Genomic DNA, 22,736 nt, shown 5'->3' on the forward strand with positions numbered 1-22,736 from the left:
AATTACCATTAACTCTAAAATTTTCACCTATGTTAGATGAACTTTTTTTGTATTTAAACTTTAGTTTTAGGTCAGAGCAATAAATTATATTTCACTGCTATGCATTCAAAATCTGGATTGTTGCAATCAAATACTTTATTACTTTTCATGTAATGCTTTAACTGAGTTTCACCATATATCTTTTACATAACTTGCTGAAGTGTATCAAAACTTTTACCTTGTATAGTTAGGAGTTACAAGAAAAAGTGATTCACATAGTAAAAAATATTCAAGTAATATTATGAAACTGGGTATTCCAGGATGGAAACAACTAACAAAGGAGTAAAAGTAACATTTCAACTGCAACACTACTTCTGGAAAAACAAGAAGTAACTATTGTAATAATTGTAAAACTGATGTGTGGACAATCAGGGATTGTATCGATCTTCAGAAGATCAAATTCAATGCTGAATGTAATAATTCCTACATCACTTAAACTGTATGACAACATGAATAATGTTGTTATGTATGACTCATAGTACACCATTCATCAAATGCTATAAAAACATTCACTACCCACCTACACTGGTGTATGGCTATTTTGAGATATATTTACCATTAAATTAATTAAAATATAAGTTGTCTTGTAGACTGATTCTTACAGAGAAGATAACAGCAACCAGCTACTTTTTATAATGCTACTTATTTATTTAAATAGTGCTGGGTTCATCATCTAATGGCTTGGTCACATTAAGATACATTTTACATTAGCTTTCATCTTTTACTCCCTCATATGAGGAAATTTCCTTGGGATTGTGGTGCCCTACAATCGAAACATGGTGTGAGACAGTGTCTGTTTACCTACAATTGTGCCTCACGATGATTTTTAATGGTGTATACAAATTGTTAAAATGAAGATGTTTTGGTTATTTGTGTTGAAAACTCCGTGTCATTACGTTCCAGTGATGACGTAAAGGCTCTGAGCACTATGGGACTTAACATCTATGGTCATTAGTCCCTATGACGTAATGACATGTATTTTTCAATGTAAATAACCACAACATCATCACTTTAATCATTTGTTTACATCATTTAAAATCATTGTGAGGCACAATTACAGTTAAATAGACATTGTCTCACATCATGTTTTGGTTGTGGGGTACCCCCCCCCCCCCCCCCCCCCTTTTCCAAAGAAATTTCAGCATATGGGGAAATAAAAAGTGAAAGTTAACGTAAAATGTATCTTGACATGAACAAGTCACATAATGATAAACCTGTGAGTTTTAAACCAGTAACAGTGATATTTAAATAAACAAACAGCATTATAAAAAGTAGCTGGTTACTGATATCTTCTCTGTAAGAATCAACCTGTATTTTGCACAAAGTCATGGGCTCAGAATGTCAGTTATCAACAAAACAGCACAAATTGTTTTAACATAGTAATGTAATGAAAACTTACAATTTTCCTTAAGACGATATAATAATTATGGAAGTATAAAATTTATGTCAACAATATTAAATTTGACTGTAAGAAACTCAGGGCTTAATTTTTTTTAACTGAAACTTGAAATTTCAACATCTAAAACTCCAGATTCTTTCTTTGTCTTTTCTACACTCATTTTTTTAATCCTTGAACTCTTATTTCTTGATCAGTTCTCTTTTTAAAATTGGCCACTTAATTTTCATCAGAATTTTTCTGTTCTAAAGCTTGTATTCTCTGCGATGATGCAGTCTTCACAGCTAGTATAACTGATTTTGTAATGTCCATAGTTCTTTCTCACTATCAAGTAACCACCAAACAAATGCACTGCATTGTAAACACTTCTTTCCGCAACAACTGTGTCTTCTTTTAAGTTTTCAACTAAAACTTCTTAAACAGACAAGCCTCTTTCAACTGCAGCATTTCTATGAAACATGTATAACAGCTTCTGTACAAACTTAGTGAAATCATGGTTTGCACTTTGTAGTAAATTTATCAGAAAGTGACCAAGTTTGTCCTCCTTAGGAATGAATTGTTTCAGCTGTTTCTCAGAATATTCACAAAATTTAAAATATTCTCCTTTCAGTACATCAGCTGTTGATGGGGTCAAATGTTTTTTGTCACTAGTTCTTCCATTGCAATTGTCACCTGAGGACTTCTCAAAATGAAGTTCTGCAATAACTTCAGATTGTAAACATGAACCTCCTTTGACAATCCTTAATTTTGAAGGACTCTACTCAACAATTTTTAAATACACGCTTTGCAAAATATCTGTGCACCCGAAACTAGGGATATCCTTTTCTGTGTAGTTCTTGTTAGCACCTGTGACAGCTAATCCAGTATCTACATAACGACTTATTTATGATTACAATGTTTTGGTAACATCTGTAGCAAGTAATCTGCTAGAATTTGTCGTCATTTCCATAACAGTTTTCTTTATGAAACTGAGAAGTAAATCTATACATTAAACTGAACAGATCTATGTACAAACAGATAGAAGATGGACTCACTTGATTGATATTTTGTTAAAAAGCGCTAAAGTTTGATTGATAATGATATAAGAAACAAGTTTTACACAAAGGAATTTGTCTTCTAAATAATGTTCAATTTTTCAAAGTTTCTGTTGGTTTTTTATGTACTTCGGCAACATACGAGGTGCGGCTAGAAAAAAACCGGGCTGATGCTGGAAAAAACATTTATTTACAATTATTTACAATTTCATGTTATCTCCTTCAATGTACTCTCCTCCTCGGTCTCTACACCGCTCCATACGAATTTTCCATTGTTCATAGCAATGCTGCAGATCATTTTCGGTAAGTCCATACATTACTTCCGTCGCTTTTTGTTTTACTGCTTCAACAGTCTCAAATCTAGTTCCTTTCAAAGCTGACTTGACTTTAGGGAAAAGAAAAAAGTCACAGGGGGCCAAATCAGGTGAGTAGGGTGGATGATCTAAGATGGGAATGTTGTGTTTTGCCAAAAACGTCTCCACTGACAACGCACTGTGAGCTGGGGCATTGTCTTGGTGAAGGATCCATGACTCTTTTCTCCACAAATCGTTCCGTTTTCTCCGTACTCGCTCACGTAGGGTAGCCAGGACGCTAATGTAGTAATGCTGATTCACTGTTTGTCCCTCTGGTACCCAATCAATGTGCACAATCCCTTTGATGTCAAAAAAAACAATCATCATTGCCTTGAATTTCGATTTTGATATTCGTGCTTTTTTTTGTCGTGGAGAACCAGGAGTTTTCCAATGCATCGATTGGCGTTTAGTTTCGGGATCGTAAGTAAAAAACCACGATTCATCGCAAGTAATAACATTTTGTAAGAAGGTGGGATCACTTTCAATGTTTTCCAGGATGTCAGAACAAATCATTCTTCGGCGTTCCTTCTGTTCAATTGTGAGACACTTTGGAACCATTTTTTAACACACTTTGTTCATGTTGAAACTTTCATGAAGAATCTGCCTAACACTTTCCTTGTCAACTCCTGTTAACTCAGACACTGCTCTGATTGTTAAACGGCGATCTTGTCGAACAAGTTTACCGATTTTTTCAATGTTTGCATCAGATTTTGCTGACAGTGGTCTGCCAGTGCGAGTGTCATCACTGGTGTCTTCGCGGCCATCTTTAAATCGTTTAAACCACTCAAACACTTGTGTTCGCGATAAACAATCATCGCCGTACACTTGTTGTAACATTACAAACGTTTCATTTGCAGATTTTCCTAGTTTGAAACAAAATTTGATGTTAACACGCTGTTCTTTCTGTACACTCAACATTTTCCGACGCACAGACAAAACGTCAACTACTTAAAACAGACGCCACGGGCAGACTGAGTGCAGGAGGCAGATGAAACTCAAGCAGTAGGCGGAGCGAGAGTCACGTGACAGGCCACGTGACTTTCAGCCTTATTGCATTCGTTTTATTGTTTCACCAGTACTAGTCCGGTTTTTTTCTAGCCACACCTCGTACTTCTTCAAATGCAGAACAAGTTCCAGGGCTCTTTTCAAGATTTCAGTATTTGCACCCCATAGGTGCAAAATTTGAGAGGGAAATTAGAAAACACAGTAATGTTTGAGAAAGTTGCCCCCTTTGAGGGAAAATCCTTCATAAAGTACCATATCAACTTAAGAAATTTATGAAAATTTCATCCACTTTTATTATGAACAGTTTTCGAAGCTCCGTTCACTAGATGAAGTGAACAGCGCCACAATAAAACACTTGTGATAGATTATTTTCTTCACTGATTAGAAATGTAGCAAATTGTGCAACTTCTAGTTCACATACAACATGGTCACGAATCATCTTCAAATAATTCTTTTGGAGTAGTCACTTTGACAAAACACAGAAGTCTGGTAATGGTGTCAGTCTTTCCATGGACAAGGCCAACACATTTCTCAACTGCAGTGATTATGTGGTTGGGCAACTCTGCCAGCTTCTTAACACTTCCACATACAAGCCTTATAACAATGGTCCCACATCAAAAGAATGACACATACTCCAACAGATTCTCAAAAATTTAGACCCACCACTAAAATGTCACCTGCAATCAACTTCCCTGTCACATCTAAGAGGCTTGCAAAGGAGGACCGCTATAAAATATGGTTTTATCAAGTGCAGTTTGTTGTCAGTTACCACAAGCACTCTTCATCTGATGGATCTGTGACTGACACCTTCTCAACAATATTACAGTATGGAGAAGGGTAGCATAAAAGTCACATTGCATAGCCCAGATACCTACTCAGATGTTGCATTTATTGCTTGTCTCTTGTGGATACTAATGAGCCTCTGACACACCCTATTTTTGAATTTGAGAAATATATCCTGGATATTCTGGTCTGTTTTACCTGCTGGGTGTGACTGATGGATTGCCTGCAGAGTATCTGGAAATTAGAACAGTTTAGAGATTTCAAAGCCTGATTACAGCTCATTGGTTTCATAGCTGTCACTTGCACAGAATTCTGCATTTGACACACATAACTGATTGCAAAGACACATTCAGAAGACAGTTGGGGGAAACAGTGAATAGCTGAATATTCCCCCTCCCCCCTCCCCACCAGTTAATACTGATTAAATCTTGGCCTCATCAAGAACCGTAGTGTAGTCTGGTTTCATTCTGAGGGGCTTTATTATGTACAGGTAATTTCTCTATAATCATTGTAAGCTTGAACTGATGTTAACAGTTGCAAAATGCCAATGATTATGGCAACAATTAAAGCATATAAGGTTCTCAGGTCATAAGAAGCCTATCTAAATAAGTGACAGCAGCTTTCCTGCCTCTGTACACAGGCTTCTCTTGGGTTTGTCCCACAATCCATTTTACCAATCAGACACCTATGTATTGCAGTAAATCCAGAATTTTTAAACATGATGGACATCCTGATCCCTATGAATGCTTCATTATAGCATCATTACAGTATTCCCAAAAGCCACTCCAAAATTTATTTTTTACGGGTCGCATGTTAGGAGCTGCACCCAACAAGGGGGGGGGGGTGAAGTGAAGAACCCAGTGGCGTCATCGAGAAAGCTTTAGAAGAAAGGGGTCATGCCAACCTGATTTTAGAGTTAAGTGAAAATTACTATAATTTTCCTTCATGGACTGCTCAACATAGTTACTCAACATGCAACCTTCCGCAAACTACAATTCGTGTGGTTTGCGTGTCCACTGCAGCAATTTGTCATGGAAGGACATTTCTTCTAATTTTTGGGATACCACTATACTTGACATCTCTTGCAGGGAATCTCACTGTCACTGTGAAATGTCAAGTTTGGCAATAATTATGTTTTAAGGTGCACATTAGGAGAGAACATTGACTTTGAGCTATTGTTACGGAATACTTTCCGGTAAACACTGATTATAAAAATTATTATGAAAGATAAATGCAAATGCTATTTTGGAAAACAAAATAATGACCACATCTCAGGAATGTTGTATGAAACAACGTATCAGCAATATAGGCAGCATTATAAGTGCCCAGGCATTATTTGTGGAACATTAAAGCTTCTTGTGAACTGCACGTGGATGTCAACTGCTACACTATTGACGTGGACATAGTAATTGTCAAAGTGCAGGTGGCACATTTGACAGAACTGAGTGGAGTTATTAGAGAAAAGAGGTGGCAGGGGGCTGGCTGACAAATCATTCTGGCATGCATGGCTTCAACCCAGCGGTAAGAGAGGCATCCACAGTGGACGGTGCGAGTGCTGTAAGTGCAGGAATTGGCAGAGGCAAAATACCGGCAGTTGGTTGAGGTCTGGCAGGTTAGACAACTAGATGTACATAGCTTCAATCTCATGGTAACTCCATAGCAGCTAATATAAGTGATACAATATTGTTCAAGAAAGACTTTCAATATAATTTTGTGAGAATTAACATTACCATTTTAGGATTTGTGATTTATGTATTTTGTGGATTGCTGCTACAATAAATATGGCAAGATGAGTGCTAATACTCAGAATATAAGTGATGAGACTGCCACTCAAGGAAGTGTTGATAATAATGAGGAAAACATTAATGCTTTAGATAGCAATAAGAATGACACTTTACTTCCATTGCATAAAGCTTATAATGAAGGGTACCATGATAAATAGGGAACAAGATGTTAATAAAAGTCATGTTGAATCATCAGGGTTGTCTGGTAGTGATGATGAGATTAGAGCTGAGACTCCCAAGGAAACTGATTTTAGGGACTTACTATATACAATGAGACAGAGAGGATGATGCTCTCTCATGGTGGATGAGAATGGGAACCTCTTGTAAAACATATGACGAAATTATTAAAGAATCTTTGAGTCAGTACTGGTCAAACACCAGAAGAAGTTTTTCTGATAATGAGTGTCACAGTTAAAAAGATTTCTTTCAGAGCTACTGAGAAAGGAATTCATATAGATGATCCAATGAAGAAGAGGGATCTAATTTCTATCATATTAATCAAACAGCCTGTAAGTTTTTAAGATAAGTTAACAGGAAGTCCAGAAGACAACAATGGCATTATTTTGCATGTTCTTGGATATGCTGCATTCTCTGTCTGGCATCGATCAACATGCAGAAGGATGGAGAGGTAATGGATGAAGACAAGATAGCAGGGAAGAAAGAGAAAGGTATGAACATAAGAGTCAATTTTAGAGAACTAACTGAAAGATGTAGGGGTGGATGGAGATGCGGTGGCTATCATAATAATTATGGCTGTAACCAAAGAGAAGTAAGGAATGGAGAAGAAAAAAATGGAGCTAAATGAATGAAATGTACAGCCCAAATAAGGAAAGCTAGTTGGGGTTCTGATAAGGTATACTTGAGAACTAAATTAGAATAAGTCAATTTACTTACTTAGCATATGATAAATGTGATGCTATAATATAGATTTTAATACTTGAGGAAGTCTATTAGGCCACACTGAAGGTAGAAATATGTAGCATAGAAATTCTACTGATTTTGGATTCAGGAAGTGACACTGTATCAGTAATGAAGACATTTATATGAAAGTAACAATGGATCAGAATATTCCATTGTTGCCAGTACGATGGTTAAGAGTCATGGGAGCTATTAGTGTAAAAAGTAAGATGATAAAAAAGCAAGCAATGTTGAAAGTGGAGACTGAAGGTAGAAGATTTAGCGTCAATGCAATGACAATTCCAGGATTATGCATGCAGTAAATATTGGGAGTGAACTGGGTAATGGAAACCTCTGCTGTTGCTGATTTTGTGAAAGGTGTTGCAAGGACAAATACCGGCAAAGACAAAATTGGATTAACGTTTGTAGGATGTGTGATCCCAAAGAACAAACAGAATAGGATCCTATTAAAATATTGTGAAATAAAGTTAATTATTATCCTAATGAAAATGGTGCTGGAACAATGGAACACACATATAATATAATTGCAGCTTGTAGGAATGAATCAAATTATACCACGTACGATCACGAAAATAATTCTTGTGATCACATGGAGGAGAATTGTGGGCTTGAGGTGTGCAGATAAATTTAAATTTTACAGCATCCCAGGAAGATGCTGATGAAGTAATTAAAAATAGGGTGTGTTCAAATACAAGGTGCCCCACATAGCGAGAAAAACAACTAAGAAGCTTGTTGTGGAGATATGTAAAAGTATTCTCTGCAAGACCTGGTCTTAGGAAGGACTACATCTATCAGTTTGAGGTAGAAGAACATAGCCCTTTCGCACTGTGGCCTTATGAAATACATGGCAAAACAGGAGCCTGTGGACAAGGAAATAAAGAGAATATTGGAATGGAATATTATTGAGAGATCACAAAGCAAGTACTGTAGTCAATGTTCTGGCAATGCAAAAGGCTGGATCGGTGTGGAAAATGTTACAAGCAAGTGCAATAAATAAAATAAAAAATCCACGAATGGACAGACTAGCAATATTGGAGTAATTCATTCAAAAATGTAATAATGTACAAATTACGACTAGTATTAATTGGATAGGTAGTTTTTGGCAAGTGCCACTAGCAGAATAATGCAGAAAATACACCCATATTCATTACAAGGGTTGATGTAACTATTTCAAAGTGTGACCTCTTGGTTTAAGTTTCTCTGTATCAGCATTTTTATACTGTTAGATAGTGCATTATGAGAGGAACTCTGTCAAAGAGTTATGTTATATAGATGATGTGTTAATTCCAACTAATACCTGGAAAGAATATAACGAATTGTTAGATAAAGTATTAAGTGCATTCTCTGACAATGATGTCAACATTAATATTAAGAAGTCCAAACTTGCATGAAAAAAATTTAAATTTTTGGGACACATCATTTTGGCAGATGTTATTACGCCAAACCTATAGGAAATTTGTAAATAATCAGGCTCTGAATGTCCAAGTAGATTTTAGGCTTGACTAGAAAAAATAACAATGTATCCAGGATTCCACAAAACAAAATAAACATTATGTAATACAATAGTGCTAGCTCACCTAGATTTGTCAAAGGAAATATGTACTACAACAGATAGTACAGAATATGCAGTAGTAGCATGGATGTTTCAAATAGTAGAGCCACAAATAGTAGTGAACAGCAGATAACAGGTTTCACCAGCTGGACATTAAATAAATGCGAATGACAGCACTAACTGATGAAAAAGGAGACTTAAGCCATTATTTAGGCTTTCGAAAAAACTGGAATTACTTAATTGGTAGAAAGAATCTAGTGTGTAAGGACCATAAGGGCTTCATTCCTACAGGATTGCCAATGGACTGATGGTAGACTAATCAGGTGGGCACTGACATTACAGGAATGTAATTTTGAAGTGTAACAACAGCCAGGAAAAGAAAATATCACAGCAGATGCACTCTCTAGATTGCCAGTAGGTATCGACACGACCGTGTTTATGGACAACAGTGGTAAAAAGCCAAGATATTAGTTACAAAAAATACTCCCTTTGAAAATTACATGAAAAGGACTCTAGAGGCTATGTGGAGAGAACAATATGATGATGCCATTTTAAAGATGATCAGTGTGGACTCCCTTAACAAATATGACTTAATAATTATCTAACAACCTAAATTTGAAAAAGGCATAAAGCTGGAGTTTGCATAGAACAAAAGATAAATATAGTAAATAGTACACAATCAAATGGCAGTTCATTCTTTTAAAAAGTAATGCTTGATTGTGGCTCCATGCCATCAAAAATCATCATACAGTACGTACATCTTCAATATTGTCACTGTGGTCCATAGAAATATATCTCTATATTCAATAACATGTAAAAAAAGGGTCAGAAAGGTGTTGGAAAATATGAATTATGCAAAAAGTCTAAAGGATCAAATCTACTGACAAAAGGGCTTATGCATAGTATTACTCCTAGCCCAGTCTTACAAATACTTGCAGTAGACCTATATGGGCCACTGTCCACAATAAAAGGGTGGTTAATGTATGTGTTAGTGGCACTGGATGTCATATCAAAATATGTAAAACTATATCCTCTAAGTACAAGTAAAGACGCAGAGATTGTTATGAGGAAGTATAACTTAAAAAATATTTGGAAGCTACTAAGGGTCTTTAGTGATATTTGACCATTGTGTGTGTCAAAGGTGTGGCAAGAAATAATAAGGCAAGAGTCATAACACCAATACATATTTCTAAGTATCATCCATTGTCAGATCCTGCAGGAAGGGTAATGAGAGAGAAATACAGGTTGTTTAGTGCTTACTGTGCAAAAAACACTCAAGCTGGAGAAAATACATCAAATAATTTGAACAAATAAAGAATGAATTACAGCATTCAATGACAGCATTCCCAACTCATGAAAAAATGTTTGGTGAGAAGCTGTCAAACATTTTTGGACAAACTATTATGTTCCTCTTTAGGACACAGACGTCACTAGATGATATCAGGAAACTGGAACTTGAAAATTTAAAAGAAAAGACTGAGAAGAGGCAAGAGATAAAAATAATTGTCAGAGAATGACATGGGTATTTCAGATAGGAGAACTAAGTGCTGAAGAAAGGAAGTGCGAATTCATCAAAAATAAATAATGGAATTACTTAATTTTATGAAATATGTGAGCGTCCATTTAAAATTTTATGTGTAGCATATGCTAATGCAATGGAACTTGCGACACCTGTAACAAAGGTGTTGAAAGGAGTCTATGACACTGTAGATATTAAACATTATTGTGTATAAAGAACCAAAATTGTTGTCATCACACTGAGAAGTTAGGCATTTTTGTCAAAGGAAAAGTTGAGACACAATTAGATATTAAAATACTGATATGATGTTTATTATTAAATTAATGTACATTAAGTAAGGTTTTGTTAATACTGTGTGGCATTGTCCAAGCACGTCTTACTGATTGAGTTAAGTCAAGACAGAATGCATTGTGTTAAGCCAAAAAACAAGAAATGTCAAAACTGCTGAGTGCTTCCCAGCACTCACTGTGGTGAGAGTTAATGGCCTGTGACACTGGGAGCCATCAGCTGTCGCAGTCAAGGATGAACTAGTGACCACCAAAAGTAAAACAGGTGACTTATCACCAATTGGCATCTGACAGTGTTGTAGGGTTCAATGTTTGATTTATCAATAAGAAAAGTGACTATTCACTTACTGATTAACAAAGTAAATAATGTATGACATATCAGAATTGATTTGTTTGGATGATTAGAGCATTATTATTGTCAGGAAGATAAAGCTGTTGTATATATCTAACGTGTGCCCTTGTTTCATTTATTATTGTATGAGGGAGGAAGAACGAGGGGATGCCACATCTGAATATGATGACCACCCTGTGGATCAATGGCCAATTCTGCACCTAGAACAAAATATGCACAAATTGAAGTCATATCATAGCTATTTTGTGAGTGACACAACATAGAATCATTGCCTTATCCATATGCACCAAAATGTATAATGTAACTATGAAGTAATATTATTGTTTTAGAATCTTTTTTATTACAATCATCAAAGAAAAAATAGAAGAGCCACATCATCAAAATTCATAATAGCACATGTTGTTTCTAATTTTTTCTGACAGTAAGGAAAAGCACCTTAGTATTCCTAATAATAAATACATTTTGAAATTTCTTCAATCAAAATAGAACTTTCATTGTAACAGTATGGGAAAACCTCAGTAAGATTAGAGACTGAAAATTAAAAAAAAGAAGTCATTTTTGTTAAAAACAGAAAATGTTTAAAAACATTTGGTTGGGGATACATGGTACTTATCCGTGGTCCATGTTTTATTATACTGTTTCTGAAACCTTACGCCACTGCAACTTTGCAAGAAAGTGTGAATGGAGATTACCCACTCCACAAGTAACAAGTGGTCATGCTAAGTGGCCAGGGAGCATAAGAAGTGTACAAGAATAATCTGTGTCATGCTGAATCATCCACAGATAGCAATGAATTATATGTTAGGTTTGGTGGCAAAATGAATAACATTTAGTAGTAATATTTATGTTTAAATGTTTATACACTATCCTAACAATACTGTAGACCTTATCCACACTGATACATACCTAATCACAATTTCAATCATTCAAAATTTACTTGCAACAATTAATTAAAGAAATAGTTTAACATTACAATGACTGGTGGATTTGACCAACCAATCATGAAAGTGCCATAAGTGGACAGATAAGACAGAATTATGATATTATTCAGTCTATGACAGATTTTCAGGCAGGCAAAATGTGTTCCGCAAGTGGATATTTCATTTAATTACAATTGAGTTAATTTTTAACTTTACTTTAGAAAATATTTATATGTAGTCCTGTACTGTCATTAAGATTATGTGGAAACAGATATTGTGTGCTGGATTGTATCATGGTGCTCAATTAAGTTATTATTACACCTGTGAATGTTACTGCAATTAATGCATTCAGATTGGTTCTCAGGTGGGATCCATTGTGAAAACACATTTGCCTCATTTTGGTTTGAATTAATAAACTGTGTGGCATTCCAAAGCTTGAAACTTTATTGTAGCATATTCCCAAAAGCCATTCCAAAATTCTCTCTACAGATCGCGCATTAGGAGCCATCCCTGATACAGAAGAGGGACATTGAGGCAGCTTTAGAATAAAAAAGGTAAGGAATTTTGCTCCTGATGATCTAGGGAACAATCAGGTGAAAATTGCTAAAATTTCCCTTGCAGATTGTTCAACATAGCCCTTCACATGCAACTTTCCACAAATTACAACTTACAAGATTAGCATGTCCAACACAGCTATGAGCTATGGCATGAATATTTCTTCTTGCTTCAGTTCTAGTTAGAAGGGATAACTGCTACAAACTCAAACCCAGAACCTTGCTTTCATGGACAATGCTTGTATCAACCAGGCTACCCAAGAAGGACACATAACTTGCCCTCACAGCTTTACTTCTGCCAGTACCTCTCTCCTGGAAGAAGTGTCAGCAGAAGTAAAGATGGGTCATGAGTTGTGACTCAATCACTCTTAAGAGAAAGGTAAGGTAAGATTGCGAATTTGTATACCGCTGTTCCAGCAGTTTTAATCTGGTAAAAAATTTCGAAACAGTCCATGCTCCATTATAGAGTAAAAAGTTTCATTATGGGAAATAAAACTTGTTTTGAAGCCACTTCTTCTAGCACTTGAGCATGGGATGTAGTTAATACAACAACAATGTGATGCTGGCAGTAGAACAGAAAGTGAAGTGGCCTACAAACAGGCAATAGTTCAAAGACTATAATGTTGAATGGAATGCCATTCTTATTATTGCAAATAAAGCTGCACTTTAAACATTCGCTGTGTAACACCTTTAACTTCATAGAATTTATCTGACAGTATACTTCTGACCATGTATATATAATAGTGCTCTACATTACCAAGAAAATAAAAAGTTAGCATGGAATCATCATTTATATAACAGCTATTTTGGGTCTCCAGACATTGTCATATGCACTTTATATACTGCAAGAGCTATGCTGCTTATGTGGTTGCCTCTACCAGGGCTAGATTATGTAGGATAGAATGGCAGCTTTCAAACTGGAAGTGTTTTACGATTTCTTGACTGTAGAGGCTGAATTAGGTGGAGTTAATCATCCAATCTAAAGTCTTTTTTACAAAACTGGGAAAGGCACTGCTAACACACTTTACTTAAACGGATGAGTGGAATCCTAATTCCTTCCACAAGTTAGGATATAGGTCCTTGCTTCACAGTTTAATAAAAATACACAATTCTTTGAGTTTATGGTTAAGTTGTTGTAACAAGCTATCTTAGATCAGACCCTGCCACACAACCAGTAACATGTGCCACAGGTAGTGTGGTAATAGGCTTCACAATGAGGAGTTCATAGACTTCTTCACCACCAGAACAGAAATCATTCTCCATTCCGGCTTCTCAGTTGGTCTTAAATGGTTTTGTTATGAAAATACAGTGATCTTCATATTCTAGTGAAAGTTGTCAGATGTCAGGCAGTTGAATCATGATTCATTCTTAATCTAGTACAGAGGTTCCCAAACTCTTTTGACTTGTAGATAACAAGCCAACTTTTTCTGTTTTTCCTATATTGAATTTTTACTAATTCACCAACTTAAAACATGTTTTTGTCAGGAGATGAAGTACTCCTCACTTCAATAGGTTTAACTGTAAAAGTGTAGTGTGAAAATCTTTTAAAGAAACATATTAAGTTTTATACACTTATTACTTTAAAGTACACAAAATGCCACTCTTGTAAAATCAATACAGAAGTACTCTTAATGGGAGAGATGAGCCAATGCTTTATTAGAAAATTTTCAGCATTTGGTTTGAATTTAGTTAGTTTTAATATTAAATCTCCTTGTCAGAGATTTCCTATCTCCCCCCCCCCCCCCCTTTCAAAGCCTCTTGAATAAATAAAATAAAATTTGGCAACCACACTGAGACTTCTTTCCATTAAGTGTGAAGATGGAATAGCTTTCTTGTGACAGTCCTTAGTATTGCATAACAGGTAATTTCTATGAAGCCAGAATTGCTGATCCCCTTTCTAAAGTGTACCTTAAGTTCTTTGTTAGCAATTATTCTGGTCAGTTCTTCTCGTAATGTGAGATCCATGTCTTCAATACCACTATATGAACTGATCATTCACTGTCTTATATTTCCACAGTCAAAGCATCCTCAAATCTATTTTTAAAGTCCATGTGAAGGAAGTTTAAATACTGAACTTATGTTGAAATGTCGTCTTCCCGGCAGTTTTGTGACACATTAGGAAACTGGGCAAATTCACACTGTCCATTGTTTTCCTTAATTAGTTCAATTCTGGCAAGAAAAGTTGAAACAATGGACTTTATTTTTATCAAATTTAGATTGCCACCATGTAACTGCAAGTAAACCTCATTAAATATAGCAAACAAATCTAGATCTTCATCCACATCTATACTCTGCACAAACCACTATGAAGAGCATAGCAGAGGGTACATCCCATTGATCTGCAAATGAGCTCTAATGTCATTCAAGTTTTCTTGTAGTATGTTATTTATATCCTAGTGAGATTTTTGCTGTTTCTTTTTGCACTTTGATGGGGACTACAAGGCTATGGGAAGTGGATTAGAAGGATGTAGTGGTTCTTTTGGGATTACGACACATGATAGAGTTTGTGTCCCTGATACTTTACGCACTCCAATGCAGTTTGCTTGATTCTTCCACCACAGCTTCTCCATGTTGTGGAGGAGTAGAAGATGTCCTGGAATAAACTGACTAATGACTCCATGGAAGTCCTTGTTTTCAGGAGGCAACCATAACAATAGTAAAAAAAGGAAGTCGTCACAATTGTTTCCCTGAAAGCGCAAGGCAAACTGGAGAGCACAGTTTGGTACATACAATAATAAAATCAAGTGATAGTTAATGTATTTTCTGATGTTGATTTACTGAATCTTCAGTTTCAGCACTGCAAAGCTAATGTAAACACTACAAATAATAAGGACTGCATGGTTTTAAGTAATATTGGACACAGAATACAGCACATATTTTGCACCTTTAATTTATTCTATTTTCTTTCATTTGGCACAGACTTGACACACATTACTTCAAAATATATGTCTGACAATACAGTTAAAACTTGATAATGGGAAATTGCAATCTAAGCCTGACTTATGAGCTGCCTGGTCGTTATTTTCTGCAGGCAGCACCACTATTATATGCAAGTGTAATGTCACCATATTTTGGTACTTGTAGAAATTGAAGCTACTATAACTGAATAAAGTCAGCCTTAAAGAGTTTCATTTGGATGTAGGCTTGGCTTGTTACACATCCCTGACAGCTCTCCTTTGTGATCAGATTTACAGAATTAAATGTGTGAATGAATTAAATGTCAACCTACAGGGGTTTGTTTTATTGAAGTTGCTGTTTACTTTCCTCACTGAGTTCAGCATTTCAGTAATACCTTCGTTCACTCATTCTTTTTGTAGCTTAACCAGATACTTAATCAGCATGTCTTTACATGATTTGGCCTCATGGTTAGAATTAATTTATAATACCCTCTAGTTGTCTAAGGATGTATATGGGTATACTTTACCGAAGATCCCCAATTCACAATTACAAATACATACTGAAGCAATCATGCCCAATTACTTTGATGAAAGTGTATTCAGGATGCATAGCCTTCCCATGTTCTCTCATTCAATTAGGTTCTGTTACCCACTAGCCATACATACCTCCTACTGGGAGTGGTGTGGTTAAAGATTTAGAATTATCTGTTTTGGCCCAATATTATGTTAAGGAAAGTCACCATAAAGAGGAGACACTGAGTCGCAGACAGGATCAACGAAAAGACTGTTATACACTTAAGCTTTCAGCAAAAAGGTCTTCCTCTGAAGTAGAAAACACTGGCCAGACTGTGGTCATTGTTGTCCTTCGGAAATATCTGTATTGTATGTAGCAGTAATTTCTCCCATTAATTTGTGGACTATTTGTGTCTCCAGCAGTCTTCCTTGTGATACAATAAAGGCTCTTTATAGTAACTGTCATTATAGTTTATTGAGCATCTGTTTAACATATTGAAGCCAACTAAGCAAACACATAATACAATAAATGATAAAATTACAAAGATTACGCCTTGTTTTATCTTCACAAGCAATTTGTATACAGCAACTTATCAGGTGGAATTCACTAGTTCTAGGACAAGAGTAGTCATTAGAAATGAAAGCAACAGTTAGGCAGGAGTCATGATACGTTACTGCTACTTTCCAAACATAACTGACTTGATTGTTAATGCCAGAAGCTCTCAGTGGTTGCCTCTGGCTAACACAGTTTGCAGAGAGGTGATTTCTCACAAGTGCTTATATGTTACTGAACTCACTAGTATCATCTATTTCCTTTGACCCATTACATCATCAACATGCCAACAAACAGCTAATCGAAATTCGGCAGACATAAACAGATCATCAAAATTCAGTATGATGACCGTGATGACGGAAATATATTAACATAATAAACATGTGAGAAAAATTATCTGTTACTAATAACAAAATTATTCAACAGTAGGAAAAAATATATCAAATGAGACTGCTGCGTGAACTTGAGTTTTGTAGGAGGGGGCTAAGTAAATAAATCCATCTGCGAACATCAAACAAAAATGAAAAAATGACACGTTCCCTTGACCTGGATAGCAAAACTGAACTAAACGACACCCCACAGAAACAGATCAGTCAACACCACAAAAACAAAAAGTACCACTAACATGTCGCGTGAATTGGTATAATATTTTTAATTACTCTACATAGCCAAACTGAACTAAGGAATAAAATGAGTAATCCAGCCTCAACATTGAATCAAAACCAAAACTTATCTGAGATAAACTGCCACCATTTAAAAAGTCAAAACTGTATATATTTATAAGTTTTATATTTAAAACATTACAAAAACTGTATATATTTACAGAAAAGAATTACAACGACAATCACAGAACAAAGATAATTAAGCCTCTATAAAAAAGATGCCGTGTCAAAAAAACAATATCATGTCTCGATTTCTCAAATCACATTCTGCTACAAATGGACTGTCACATAAATTCATCTGTTGCACAAGACAGGACTACCACCTTTACCACCATACTACTGGGCAACACAATGACTGCAAGTCACCTAGCACACCATATGTTTCCAAAAATGAAATTGTACACCAACTATTCAGCTTGACAAAATGATTCATTGTAAATTGAAAACAAAACAGAAAATATATCAACACAACCTCTAAGCCCAAATTAATCACATTCCCTACAATTTTTCCGAACATAGGGGCTTATCGGCAGATAGTGTTACTCCAAATTATATGCCCTATTCCAACATAATCTATCAACTACAATATCCTTTTCAGAATCCACAACAATTTTGATCTGCATACTATGACACCACATGCCACAAACCCATTGTGCCTAGTGTCAAAGCTTATGTATAGTATCAACAGGTTCAACCAACTCCTTTTATCATATACAAATGTGATCCAACACGCAAGGAAACAAGCATCCTCTTCATTGTTCGAGAGTAGCACCAAACAAGTCATTAGCTTAACTTTCTGGATATAACAATCAAAAAACAAAACAATAAACATATGTTTGAAATTTACTGTAAACCCACAGCAACGGACACTATCATTCCTCAATCCTCAAACCATACACACTCACAAAAGCAAGCAGCACTTTGACACATGCTCCACAGACTCAGCGCAGTGCCACTCCACAAAGAAAACTACCAAAAAGAACTGGACATAGCAATGCAGATAGCACAAAACAATGGCTACAACAGTAACATATTCACACAGCTAAACAAGAAAATTAAAAGTAAAATAAAAGCAGAAAGCACCGAAATACAGACAACAACACAACAGAACCAAACACAAACACACAGTTCCATAACAACTACACAGAATAATCAGAAAAAGATGAAAGAAAACACAAGATGGTACACAATGGTACACATTTTCAAAAGACAGGGAATAAACACAGCACTTGCAACAGACAATTCTATACAAAAATACACCCAAAAACTGACAAAAATGGGGACATATACCATAAGGCAGGTATATATCAACTACAGTGTAATGCTTGTGAAGGCAGATACATAGGACAAACAGGTAGAACATTTGATGTCAGATACAAAGATCACATGAAATCCTGGAAATATGGGACAAACTATTCCAGATTTGCAGAACACCTAAGAGAACATAACCACATACCAACCACGAGAGAAGACACGAAAATAATTAGAATCAACAATAAAAACCACCTCCTAACCTTGCATGAAAATTATCATATGGAGAAAACCCTGTTGAATGATCAAGTACACATGCCAAACAATTCATTGTTTACACTAATAGATACAGCAACAGAATAACACTCCCAAAGAGGATTAATATAATAATACCACCCATTATAATAATACCACAGAACATCTTTACACTCAATTATCCATCAACCCCTCCACAGAACACTGAAATTAAAAGTCAAATCTCCTGTCACCAAAGCTTTCAACCACTTTCTAACATTCATATTCAACACTCTACAACTCAACCTCCCCCCCCCCCCCCCCCCCAAAACAACCACACACACACACACACACACACACACACACACACACACACACACACGCACACACACCGTAAACATCATGAATAAAAGTTGGTTTTGAACATACGCTTTGTTAGGTCGGCCACTCATAGGTAAACAAACCAAAGTGAAGGGAACAGATAATGAAGTTACAATATTTACATTGTTTAAAGCACAGTGTCTGAAGAAAGAGCTATATTGAGTGGCAGAAGAATAATAGTACACCGCAAAAAAGAAGAAGAAACATGGTGAACAGTGTGAAAAAGTTCGGAATATAAAATAGTGCTTATGTGTCTATAATAAAGTGGAAGAGCAACCTCCAGACCAGATGAGAGGAAACGCAGATCACAGCAAACCATATGTAATTGCTTATTTACATAAAAAATTGTGACGTGTACTATTTGATAATCTAAAAATAACAAAACTGTATTGATATAGATCCCACTAATGATGCCTTAGAGCAAGAAAAGGCGAAACGTGTCTGGGTAAAATAAATTAAGTTGCAGTAAGAGAAGACTGTTTTATTTACAAAACAAGTATTTCTGTGCTTGCTGCAGAGGATGGCTATGCGAACAAACTTGTCGTTAGATCCAACTCAACATTTTAATGTGTGGGATATTCTTCCCCTTGATTTGCAGCCTGATTGCATACAGGATACGTGGTACTCCTTGCTATATGTATAACATTAATGAGAAAAATTTTTGCTTGATACAGAGATGGGATTCATATAAGTAAAACTGAATTGTTTTGATCAGATGGCTTTTAAAAGTAATTTTTTTTATTTCTGACAAAATGCAAAACAAAAGCAAAATGAATTTCTTTGTATATAAAAAAGAATCCAACTGATTTTGTTTGCCAATTTGTTAAGGGTCTACCTTTTCACATGACAGATACAAAATAACAAAAGACTGGGTGGCAGGCAGTGACCACACGTCGTACAAACTGAAGTCATTTTCATCTGTTAGATACTTTCTGGAACACAAAAGGAATTTTTCTTAGTAGTCACTACCTGCAAAGGATAAAACAATAAAGGTCTTGATCTGCCTGCAGAACTTGTTTGCAGTGGCAAAACTGACTTTTGAAGTATAAATTGGTGAAACCTTGACTTACTTCAGTAGAGGTGGCACCCTCTGATTTTCGCTAATTTCCCCATATATGGAAATTTATGAGTGGAAAACTTTTTGAACCCAAGAAGAGGTTATCATAACCATTTGTGGGGATTTTGGAAACTTCCAGAACAGAACTTTGAGGCTACAACACTCCCTGGAAAAACAATGAATGAAATTCACTGACCTAAAAGGGGACTTTTTTTTAGCAAAAAATTATTACTTAAAAAACAGTCTTTCATTACCAGGTAAAGAAATTCTATTCTTGTCCTCTTAAGATCACCACATTGCTTTAGAAAATGACTAAGAAAATGACTTTAAGAAAGTGTGCATAAAACTGTTCAGATTATATTTGATGTGTCACAATAAAATAGTGTGTGACATCTATCGATACAATCTTTTATGTGTTTTTGAAATATACAGTTTAGGAGTTTCTTCTTAAAAATAACTTTTAAATGCAATTCAGCACGCCTACAGCACTCATTTAAATGATGAACAACACATTGGGATGGCTGCCACTTTGCTATGGATATTTACTTTCAATTGTTCCAGTGAAGTCTGATTATAGACACACACTAAAATATCCATGGGGCTCAAATGTGGTTTGCGTGGGGATAAATTTGCCAGGGAAAATTTCACAAACTCACAGTACAGACGCATTGGACATGTGTGCTGTGGCTCTGTCTAGCTGAAACCATGTTCTTTGGTTATAACCAGGAAAGTTTTGCACTTCAGGCACCAAGAATTCATTATTTAAAATTTCCACATAACATTTTGAATTCACTGTAATTACAAGACCACTCTCATCCTCAAAAAAGCATGCGCCAATTATTCCTTGAGCCAACATCATAGCCTTTACAGTAACCTCACGTTTATGATTCAGATTCGTTGCATTCCACTTGAGACAATTTTCCTTACTGATGTGACTGTTCAGGTGGAAATTAGCCTCATCTGAAAACAAGATGATGTCAAATGAAGAGCATTCAGTCACATCATTAATGAACTGCTGCCTATGTCTGTTGTCCTGAGGCTTTAATTCTTGCACCAATTGGATTTTGTACCGGTACAGTTTATGGTCTTTTTGCACAATTTAGTGCAGTTACAATCTACGCATGTCTAATAAATTTGCATGCTTAAGCATGGAGAGGTTAGGATTGTCACGAACAGACGAATTTATTCTCTCCACAAGTTCGCCCATTCTTGATGACCTTGGTTGCCTAGATTTCGGTTTTGCCAGTGTTGAACTGCTCTCCTCACACATTCTGATCCATTTCCAGATAAGGGGAAGACTTCAAGCGTCATCTACATTATGCAATCCACGATCACTGCAAAATTTCGTCTGTGCTACAGTCGCTGAATGACCATTTTTGTAAAATTCTCGCATACACAATGTGTGGTCCATTCCTGAGAGGCGCACCATATCGAATGAATTCCAAAAGGTCAAGCAAGCAATGAATGTAACCCCCCCCCCAATATCCTCCTACTTGCTGTGTATCCGCAGAAAGCTCTTCAAATATTAACTTTCTTTGAAACACCCTGTAGAAACAGAGATACAGAAATAAAACAAACATCTTAATACATTTAATTTGATAGCTCTTTAAATTTACTTACAACTTGATGAACTCCATTTTCCTTATTTTCTGCTGCAGGTGCTCTAATCATTGGTGGAGAAGAACGGCTCACTCCTTGTAAACCAAGTGGCTCTGTTTCTTCTACACAAAATATAAATAAAAATATAAGTGCCACCAACAAAATATATGAAAAATAAGCTAGTCTGAAACAAGCTAATAAATTTTTATTGCTACCCAGAAATGAAAGCAATAGTTCCTAAGTGATTTTAATTATCATAATGTCAGTTACAATAATTACGGGAAAAAAGGATTTTTCCCCAACCTACAGAAAAGAATGTGGATTATTATTATTATTATTATTGCTCACTTCTGAATTCAACAAGCTTTTCTCAAACAAGTAAACTTGCAGTATGGGTACCTCAAAGCAGAAAATTACATAAAAGTATCGAGAAAAGTCCAGGGCAAAGGGTTCAACAGAACACAGTGTGCAATGCAAAATTGAAACTGGCATAAAATGTTGGACGAAAAAAAGAAAAAGAATAGAGCCTGGGAGTATGGTCCTGATAAAAAGAATGGACAGAGACCCAAACCCAATAATGTAAAAAAGAAGATAAAAGACTGAAGCAAAGGGCACCATAAACAGCTTCAATTATTTGTTGGATATATTCCCATAAGTTAGTGCTCCCTATTACTCCCTCTAGTACCATAGAAAATAGTCCTTTTTGTCTGGAAACATGTTCCATCATTCTGTCCCTTCTCATAATCCACATATTCTCCTCGTCACCAATTTGTGTAGAACTTAATTTAATATTCACTATGCTTCTATAAACCAATTAAGGCTAATTTTTAGACTAGTAGATTTATTTTGGTGAAAAGTGCTCTCTTTGCCTGTGCTAGTCTGCTTCTTATATCCTCTTTGCCTCCGTTTGCTGGTTCCATGAACATCAAACAAGAGTTGTTTGTGGAACACTCCAAAATATTGCTCGCTCCACTGCACATTAAATTAGGTATTATGTCCCAGTTTGTGTGTGTACTGATAAGTATGGTAATGGATTCAGATATCTGCACAACATTTACAATGGCGAGTTAGGAAGAGCTTGCAGTTGAAGTAT

The 22,736-nt window shown here is 35.8% G+C and overlaps 1 protein-coding gene across 1 annotated transcript in view; it reads right to left on the reverse strand.

Moving 5' to 3' along the window:
- Positions 1-22,736, reverse strand: part of LOC124605612 (adenylate cyclase type 9) — a 176,223-nt gene that overhangs the window by 69,124 nt on the left and 84,363 nt on the right. The window contains exon 6 of the mRNA XM_047137419.1: positions 21,665-21,765. Coding sequence (XP_046993375.1) covers positions 21,665-21,765 — 101 coding nt within the window. The remainder of the gene's footprint in view (positions 1-21,664; positions 21,766-22,736) is intronic.

This window comes from Schistocerca americana, chromosome 3 (genome assembly GCF_021461395.2).
Source record: "Schistocerca americana isolate TAMUIC-IGC-003095 chromosome 3, iqSchAmer2.1, whole genome shotgun sequence".
Taxonomy (NCBI): Eukaryota; Metazoa; Arthropoda; class Insecta; order Orthoptera; family Acrididae; genus Schistocerca; species Schistocerca americana.